Here is a 10000-nt window from a genome sequence, read left to right on the forward strand (position 1 = left end):
TTCTCGCCGGCGCCTGGGATCGAACCCAGGACCACAGGATCACAAGTCCAGCGTGCTGTCCGCTCGGCCGACCGGCTATAACATGATTCTAAATGTTAGAATCATGTTCTAAAACTAAATGTGTTCATGTAAATGTTCTAAAACTAAAATGAATTAAAACATGTGATTATGTTGCAGTACCGGGGTGTGGAGGGTCCCAGATGGAGGCCAGGTTTGACAGCGACGAGAAGTTGATCAGCGGCTGTCGAACTGAGATTGGTGAATGGTTCTTAATGTGGTTTAACATTAAGAATATTATTCCTTACTACATCGATTGCGTCGTAAGTTACATTTTTATATTGCATGCTTTTGAAATTCAGTTACGAATTGGTGTTTACACAAATATTTAGTTTTTGAATATCAACCACCACAAGATAGAGTTCGGGAAGGTCAGGCGACCTTAGCCATATTTATTTAGTGTTGATACCTGGTTGATACCTGGTTGATGGGGTTCTGGGAGTTTTTCTACTCCCCAAGCCCGGCCCGAGGCCAGGCTTGACTTGTGAGAGTTTGGTCCACCAGGCTGTTGCTTGGAACGGCCCGCAGGCCCACATACCCACCACAGTGTAAACACATGATTTTACTATTTGCAGATTGACGGCATGAAATTACAATATGACAATGTGACGCGCACTACCAGAAATGACCCAGGCGTGGAGACCAGAATCCCTGGTTTTGGAAACACATCAACAGTGGAGTGGCTAAGCAAAGACCATCTTTACGTCCTGAGTTACTTCCACGATATAGTCAGCAGTCTCATTCCCCTTGGCTACGAGCGGGGTGTTTCCGTCAGGGGAGCTCCTTATGATTTCCGCAAGGCCCCAAGTAAGCTATTACGAAGCATTCAACACTTAGGGTGTACAAGTATGCAAGAATTAAGTGTGTAACATTGGGACTGAGACTCCTGGTTCAATGTTCTTTTTGTTTTAGATTCAGCTACTCAGAACAAAAGTTCCAAGTAGCACTGGCTGTGGTGAGCCCGTAGTGGACTTACCTGGGACTCCCTGTAACTCTTGTAACTTCCCCTGGTTCAAGCTTGACTAGCGAACGTCTAGAGTCTAGACAAGTGTTTTGCCTGGAGGCCGCCGAAACACGGTGACGCGAGTTTGACCGCTGGCTTTTAAAAATTTTGCCCCGTGGGGCGAGTTTATTGGGCAGCGTCACTCATCCTGTGAGTGGACACACCGCTATAGTGACAGTATTGGGCGGCGCCACTCATCCTGTGAGTGAACATACCGCCATAGTAGCATGTACAACACTCCCCAATAGGAAAAAAACCCGCTGGGTTGTTCATCCTGTCACTTGTACCCAGACACAGCTGGGACTTGCTTAACTGTCTCCAGTGAACAGCTCCTCAAACAAGAAGATTAACATCTGTCAACCCTTAAAATCTTACGTTATCTTGCGGGTGCAAAATAGGGGAATCTTTTAAGAACAGTATCAATATTTGACAAATAGTGTTTTCCTAACTCAAACAATGTGGGGTTTATTATTCTGCACATATGTCTAATGTCTCTCAGGTGTTCACATTCTCTCAGGTGGTGGTCAAGGCGGTGTCCGCCACTCTCATCACTGCAACTCCTCTGCTCAACTGTTGTTTCCATTCCGAATCTCCATGGATATTTGTATCCAAGACAAATTCTTGCTATTACTGATTCTTTCCCGTGGCCACCTCCTCTTCGTTCATAATGATTGGGATTGCCAGCTGCAACCACATTGTACGAGCGTACAGATTCACTGATTTGTTCTTCTGTCCTCCTTTCCTCAGTAACCTTGTCACGGTGATGTTGCCTGACAATACCTCTAATTTGTAGAGGAGTCTTGGGTATGAAGTATTCAATATGGTCTCCTTCAGCGCCTTCAGCAGCCAGCACATCAGCTCGTTCATTTTCACAGATTCCAACATGGGAGGGGATCCGCAGAAATTAGAAATTTGACGATTCTTCCTTGATTGGTTAATACTCTCACCGCTCTCTTGATCTCAGCGACTATCGCAAGATTTTCTGCCCGATTTTTAGTTAGGCTTTGTAGCGCTGCTTTAGAATCAGTGCACCGTTAATGCTTCGTTCAAGGAATCTTAACGCTATAACAATGACGGTTAGCTTCACTTGTGTTGAAGAGGCATAGTTCTCAATATGGGTCTTTATACTGCTGGCAAGCATTCCACTTCGACGGCCACGATTGATATAACGCCTCGCGCAATTATCACAAGGACGTTGATAGATTATTCCATTTTCCGGTTCGATCGTCAGCGGAGCGGATGGTATTCGGAGGCGGCTTGGTTTAGAGGTTCCGGGAGTTGGTGGATCACATCCAGCTGTCCCCTAAGGGTATGATGGGCATCTGGCTATAACTGTGGACGTCACTAGAAGACGTCTCTTGCCTTTATACCCGACTGGGCTAGAATTTTAGCACGGTCCATCTTGTCCGTCGGGGGTTACTGGATATCGATAGTCTTCCAGCTGATTGTATGCTGGGGGGGGGGGGGGGAGTCCGTCGCTCGCCTACCTAGAGGACGCTAGAGGTCGCTAAACACTTGCCTAGCAGTGTGTTTTTCTGTCGCAAGCTCTGTAGTTTCCGGCGAGAGGCGGCGTGTAGCCCTCGAGACGCTGTCTCCAGCGCGTGCGCCGCCGTGGTCCTTAAATTAACACATAATAACTGTTAATTTTATGTGTTTTCTTTCACTAAGAAAGGAAGATAACTGGGCATGTGGTATACCATCTTGGTACAGGAAGATAACTGGGCATGTGGTATACCATCTTGGTACAGGAAGATAACTGGGCATGTGGTATACCATCTTGGTACAGGAAGATAACTGGGCATGTGGTATACCATCTTGGTACAGGAAGATAACTGGGCATGTAGTATACCATCTTGGTACAAGAAGATAACTGGGCATGTGGTATACCATCTTGGTACAGAAAGATAACTGGGCATGTAGTGTTCCGTGTTGAGACAGGAAGATAACTGTACAGGATCATGCTTAGCTTACCTAATATTTATTCTCACGCTAAAAGGGAGCACAGTATTTATAGGATAATTGTGAACTTCTATAACAGAAGGAGCAGAAACTTGGTAGATACTTTCCTTCGAGAGAACATTCAAGTCAAAGATTGTATATAAATTTGTAATTTTACCAACGGCTTCTGTTAAGTTTTGTGTTACGACAAATAAGGATCGAGAAAAATTTAGGATTCTAGGCCGTATGAAACACTTTTCCTCAATTCCCTCAAATTTTTGCTTAGTGTTGTGGAAGGAAAATTATAACCCTATCACATATCTCTGAAACATTATTGCCCACATAATTGCTTACCGGTCGACCCTTCAAAAGAGATCAATAACTCACTGGTTGTGGTCATTACAGACGAGATGGGTGAGTATTTCTGGGACCTGGAGCAACTGATCGAGACGACATACGCGAGCACGGAGCAGAAGGTGGTGCTGGTGGCCCACAGCATGGGGGCGCCCTTGATCCACTACTTCCTCAACCACAAGTCTCAACACTGGAAGGACAAGCACATTGAAGCACTGGTCACCTTCGCTGGTACTTGGGGGGGCTCTGTCAAGGCCGTGAATGTATATGCTACAGGTTTGTCTATTATTCACTCTATACTATTACACAATTTTGTGTTATTCGTCGTTGCTACATAGCCTTCCCGGCTTGGTGCCTCCTTTTGATAATTACTTACTTTTACACGTCGTTAGTCACTGTGAAGTTTGCAAGCTCTAACTGCACTTTTGTGTACAGTTATCTATAACAATGAAGATATTTGATACTGTACAGAACTGTCTCTCCAGACTCCCATTTACAAGGTTTTTGAACTGAAATGACAGTATTATTATACCACTATTATTATTACATCAAGAAATCATGTTAACGTAATCTATCAATGAGGAAATCAGTAGAAACCATGAGGAGGATTCGAACCTGCACGCTGGGAACTCCCAAGCACACGCTTTAGACCACTACACCACCACATGGACAAAAATAAAGCATCATCACGGTATCTTCCTGTACCGTGTTTATACAGGAAGATAGCTGGGCATGTGGTGTACCGTGCTTGTACAGGAAGATGCCTTGACACATAGTGTACCCTCCTGGTACAGGAATATAGCTGGACATGTGGTGTACCGTCTTTGTACAGGAAGATAGCTTGACACATGGTGTTCCGTCCTGGTACAGGAATATAGCTGGGCATGTGGTGTACCGTGCTTGTACAGGAAGATAGCTTGACACATGATGTACCGTCCTGGTACAAGACGAGATACTCGTTGTGTACTGTGCTGGTAGATAAATTGAGATCTCTAGAAAGTAGATGTATGATAGAATAAATAAACTGTAGAATATGCTAAAACACCTTTCTATGTTTTATTTTGCAGGAGACAACTTGGGAATACCTTTCCTAAGCTCCAAGACAGCTAGGAGAGAACAGGTGACCTTAGCAAGCTTGGTGTTCCTCCTGCCCTCACCTGAGCTCTGGGGCCCTGACGAGGTCCTCATCCAGACTCCTGACAATAATTTCACAACCTCAAACTTCAAGGAGATGTTTGAGTTAGTACTTGAGTTGTTCGAAGTACTGCATATTTAAACTTTTCTATTTTTTCGAATGGGTAACTCATTTGGACGTGTTTCTTGTGAAAGTTTTAATTTAAGGCAAATCAAACAGGAGGTAGAATGACACCTTATCTATGACATTAAATATTAAACGAATTTGGATACCATTAGATATTTGGTATTAATATCTAAATACCATTAGATATTTGGTATTAATATCTAAATACCATTAGATATTTGGTATTAATATCTAAATACCATTAGATATTTGGTATTAATATCTAAATACCATTAGATATTTGGTATTAATATCTAAATACCATTAGATATTTGGTATTAAACTAATTTTAAGATGTGAAAATATGAATAATATCATCTTGTGCCTGGGATTTGAGAGCACGTAGCGACCGGTAAAATATTAAGATCTTTGTAGACGGTATGTAAGGTTAGATTAGGGAACCAGAACAGAGAAAAAACAAACCATTTTATATTCAGTACCGCAGGACAATGTAAGATAATTGTAGGATGAAAGCTCTAAACCATTCACACCTGAACCCATTCACCTGAACCATCGGGGGATCGAACACGACCTGCAAGAAGCGAGTACGACGCTGTACCGACCAGGGTTCTTCCCTTCTAGGCAGGGCAGGAAACCTTATGAAGGGATCTGTCCTCCCTGGAGACAGGAGCAGTCTTATGAAGAGTTCCTCTCTCTCTCCTGGTGCATTTCAAACTGTCTTTGCTCCAGACTGGCCAGCTATTGCGAGTAGACTGTTCCAGACTGGCCAGCTATGACGGGTAGACTGTTCCAGACTGGCCAGCTATGACGGGTAGACTGTTCCAGACTGGCCAGCAATGACGGGTAGACTGTTCCAGACTGGCCAGCTTTGGCGAGTAGGCTGTTCCAGACTGGCAAGCTATTGTGAGTAGACTGTTCCAGACTGGCCAGTTATGACGGGTAGACTGTTCCAGACTGGCCAGCTATGACGGGTAGACTGTTCCAGACTGGCCAGCAATGACGGGTAGACTGTTCCAGACTGGCCAGCTTTGGCGAGTAGGCTGTTCCAGACTGGCAAGCTATTGTGAGTAGACTGTTCCAGACTGGCCAGTTATTGCGAGTAGACTGTTCCTGACTGGCCAGCTATGACGAGTAGACTGTTCCAGACTGGCCAGCTATGGCGATTAGACTGTTCCAGACTGGCCAGCTTTGACGAGTAGGCTGTTCCAGACTGGACAGCTCCAGCAGATTGACTGTTCCATGGGACTGTTCCATGGGTTCATCACTCACATTGGAAAAGTCTTTCCTGTTGGCCAATTTTCACTGTGAGCTGAGACAATCTTAATGCTGCTGCCTGGCATTAGACCTAGAATATGTTGTTGGGGTATGCGTTGTTTATAAATAATAAATAAATAATTTATAAAATAAAATAAAATAAAATAAATAAATAATAAATATTTTTAGCATCTCTCAAAGCTCAATCTTCACGTGCATTTTTTGAGGGACATCTAAATCGTTCCTGGTAAATTGACTAAATAAATATTCTTATGATTTTCGTTGTAATGAGTTTCGTTGAAGTGATTTTACGTTGAAATAAGTTTCGTTGAAGTGGATTTTCGCTGTAATTATTTTCATTGTAATGGTTTTAATTAAAGTTTACTTATTAATGTATAATGCTTTAGGTGATTGCATAATATTCATTGAAATTGCAAAATTTTTATATTCGTTTTTTCTAGGGCAATGGAATTACCAGATGCGTATGAAATGTACCTGGACACGAAGGGGTTGCTGCACAACGCGCCTGCTCCAGGAGTGGAGATTCATTGCATACACGGTGAAGGAATCCCTACAGTGGAAAAGTAGGTGTTTTTGGTTGGATTTTTTGCTTTAAACTTATCAACCTCTTGAGGGTCATTGAAACTACCAAACTAGCTTGCTAAGACCTATCACTCTGGAGGATTGTTCAGCTTGCCACAATATTACTGGTCAAGCGAGAAGTTCGGTGTTGGACTTAAGTCCCATCAACCTCTTGAGGGTTATTAAAGCCTCTACCTTACTGACCAACCAATAAGAATATTTTAATCCAGAACATAGTCCAGGCCTTAAGTCAACTCTCAGTATATATACACTATATATATTTTGCAGCTTCAGTGTTTCACTGATTTGTGTGATCCAATTAAATTATATTTACTTGACACAGCATTTAATTTGATGGTTAATGTGATACCACTTCCCCATAGGATGGTTTACCACGCCGATAGATTCCCGGATTATCCCCACATCGTCTTTGGTGACGGGGACAGCACTGTCAACGCTCGCAGTATGCGCCACTGTCTTAAAGTAAGTTACTTGCTGACTGTCATTAGTGTCAACGCTCGTAGTACCCGCTACTATAAGCGAATTAAGCGTTTCTGGTAGGTCCTTAATTCTAATTCTCCCCGGAATACGACCCGCCAAATCGTTTAAGAACCAAGTACCCATTCACTTCTGGGTGAATAGAGGCTACAGTTAAGGATTGGCGCCCTGTCAATCCTTCCTAGCCAGAATACGAATCCAGGCCAATGCGCTCGCTACGCGCCGGACGAGTGCATTACCACTGCGCTACGGGGCAGATTGACTATGTCATTAGTGGCAAGCTCCCAGTACCCACTACTTTAATAAAGTTACTTGCTGTTGTTGTCATTGTCCCCGAAGCCTGTGTACATATATACTTTGGCCTTGTATCGAGGTTCCCCCAAGGTGGAACTACTGACCCTCCCCCCAGGATGTATCCCAACATCAGTTGCCTAACTTCCAGGTACTTATATTTACTGCTAAGTGAATAGAGGAATTAGGTGACAGGTAATGTGCCCAGCCATTTTTTTTGTCTCGCCCGGAAATCAAACCCAGGCTCCCCGATTGTGAGTCGAGAACGAAGCCAACTGTACTGCTCCTGTTGTTGTTATAGATTCAGCTACTCGGAACAAGTTCCAAGTAGCATGGGCTATGGTGAGTCCGTAATTACTGCTCCTGCTTTAAGGATATTTATTTCATCCAAGCTTTTAAAATACTAAACAAGTTGGAGGATGTTGATCTAGACAACTTCTCCAAAAGGTCAGATGTAACAAACAAGGAACAGTTGGGTCAAACTCAACAAGCCACAATGTAGGACTTGAGAACAAGCGATGCTTTTCACCCACCGGGTTATAAATCCATGGAATCGCCTACCCGCGAAGCCGTAAAAGCCGAAACGCTGTTGAATATTAAAGTACAGTTTGAAAAAGTAATTAGGACAAATTGGGAGGGTGACCCTTTAACAAGCCGCTGGCTTGCTGTCCTCGTCGAGGCCACTAGAGTGTTAGCGACTCTTATTTAGATTTAGATTTGGAGTTTGATTTTTTATTCAGGTAAGGTATATACATTAAAGATGAATTACAAACATAATGTTCGATTTATAGATAGAGCTAGTACATACAACACCTAAATCCACTAATACGCATAGCGTTTCGGGCAAGGTGAGGGGGGGGGGGGAACACTTTGACTAAAACTTAATAGTAATTGAGCTTAAAGTATAAATTGTGTTTAAAAAAGGAATAAAAAAAGGGGGGGGGGAACATGGCAGAAAATAGCAATTATACAAGTTGATCAACAAACAGCATTGTTTAAAATAGTAAGACGTGGGTTGACATTTAGGGGTAAGGTAGGTTACAAGGAGTTTATTAGGTAGTACTTAGTTTTTATCTTCTTAAACTGGTTGAGAAAGGTACAGCCTTTGACATGACTGGGAAGGTCATTCCACATTCTGGGTCCCTCGAGTTGTAAATCATTTCTAGTTTGATTAAGTCGTACTCTTAGAATATCAAATAGGTATTTGTTTCTGGTGTGGTGCCCATGGGTTTTGTTACAACAATCTAGGAAGCTTTTAAGGTCAGGATTGGCATTACAGTTCACAGTTCTTATTTTTCTTGATGGTACGTGCATTTTGCATGAAGGGTTTATCCACCCGATGGCTGCACGAGTATAAATGTTGGGAAAGGCGTTAATGTTGAGAATGAAGGTTTCAAGGTAAATTCAGGAAAAAACTTGAATAAACATTTAAAGAGGGATGCTTTGCAACAGTTAGCCCCTGAAATATCTCGTTTTCTATGACAAAGATTTCTGCTCACATTTTGGAAGGGTAACATATATATATTTTAGAAGATTAAAAATATATAATACACTGTTTTAAAATAGACCATAAATGCACACATAAAATGACAAGAACTCATTCGAATCTACATATGACCTCTACGCTCAAACTGCCTCATGTCCCAGTATACGAGCTTTGCAATCCTGGAGTAGATGGTGTCCCAACGAACACTATATAATATATCGGGGTTGTTTATATTGTTTATATTGGGGATCCTTAACGATCCCCAATATAAACATTGAGACCTACAGCTGATAAACTGGAAGCCAGCGGTTGGTCAAAGGTCCCACTATTATTCCCGAGGATATTTTCCAACTGAATTTTGAACTGAAGTAAGGTCCTGACATTTACGGCTTCGGCGGGTAAGCGGTTCCACAGGTTTATAATTCTATAGAGGTGAAAAGGCATCTCCTATTTTCTGTCCTATATGATGGCTTGATGAGCTTGAAGCGGCTCTTCCTTGTATGTTACATTTGACCTTTTTAAAGAAATAGCTTGGTAGGGTACCAGAGGTCAGGAAGCACTTCTTAAGATATCACAACGTCACAAAAATGATGTACTAAATTGCCCGACCCTAACCTAACTGAGGACCCACCAAGAGGAAAGTGACAACCCGTCAATTTTGCGATTTATTGTACATAAAAATATGATGTCGCTATGATTTAAAGTACATCATATTTCGGCCGTTATTTATATGTCAAAATGCGATGTTCGATTCGAGAGGACAGGTTTCTACACTGCCAATTAACACTGATGTTCCACATGGTTGTATCCCGCCTCTCAGCTGTCTTGATTGACAGTTGAGAGGCGGGCCGAAAGAGCAAAGCTCAACCCCCGCAAACACAACTAGGTGAATACTTGGTCCACTCCTCTCTTATCTCACTTATTATTATAACGACGTGCTAAATCAATATTTTCTTAGTTTATGCATCATTCTATTCATTAAATATGTTTTACGAGCCCATTGTAACTCACGTGTAATCATTCTAAATGTCTTTGTCGCTGCTCAACATACTTTACGATACTTGTAAGATCCATATGTGTCTTACTGTGGAATTGTTGATATATAACAACCCGAAAAGAAAACTGCCCGAAACGCTATGCGTGTTAGTGGCTATGGAAGAATGTAAGAACATCAGTGTACTCTCACAACCCAGTGTTCCTTCTTATAAATAAATAAAATAAATAAAATAAATAAATAACACCATTCAGGTGTCTGCGGGAACATGAGAATTTAGCA

At 42.2% G+C, this 10000-nt stretch overlaps 1 protein-coding gene across 1 annotated transcript in view; it reads left to right on the plus strand.

Annotated features, from left to right (window-relative positions):
- LOC138363569 (lysosomal phospholipase A and acyltransferase-like) overlaps positions 1-10000 on the plus strand; it is a 12725-nt gene that overhangs the window by 2337 nt on the left and 388 nt on the right. The window contains exons 3-9 of the mRNA XM_069322926.1: positions 178-320; positions 633-864; positions 3404-3628; positions 4420-4591; positions 6329-6451; positions 6833-7006; positions 8564-8636. Coding sequence (XP_069179027.1) covers positions 178-320; positions 633-864; positions 3404-3628; positions 4420-4591; positions 6329-6451; positions 6833-7006; positions 8564-8636 — 1142 coding nt within the window. The remainder of the gene's footprint in view (positions 1-177; positions 321-632; positions 865-3403; positions 3629-4419; positions 4592-6328; positions 6452-6832; positions 7007-8563; positions 8637-10000) is intronic.

Source organism: Procambarus clarkii, chromosome 11 (genome assembly GCF_040958095.1).
Source record: "Procambarus clarkii isolate CNS0578487 chromosome 11, FALCON_Pclarkii_2.0, whole genome shotgun sequence".
NCBI classification, from domain to species: Eukaryota; Metazoa; Arthropoda; class Malacostraca; order Decapoda; family Cambaridae; genus Procambarus; species Procambarus clarkii.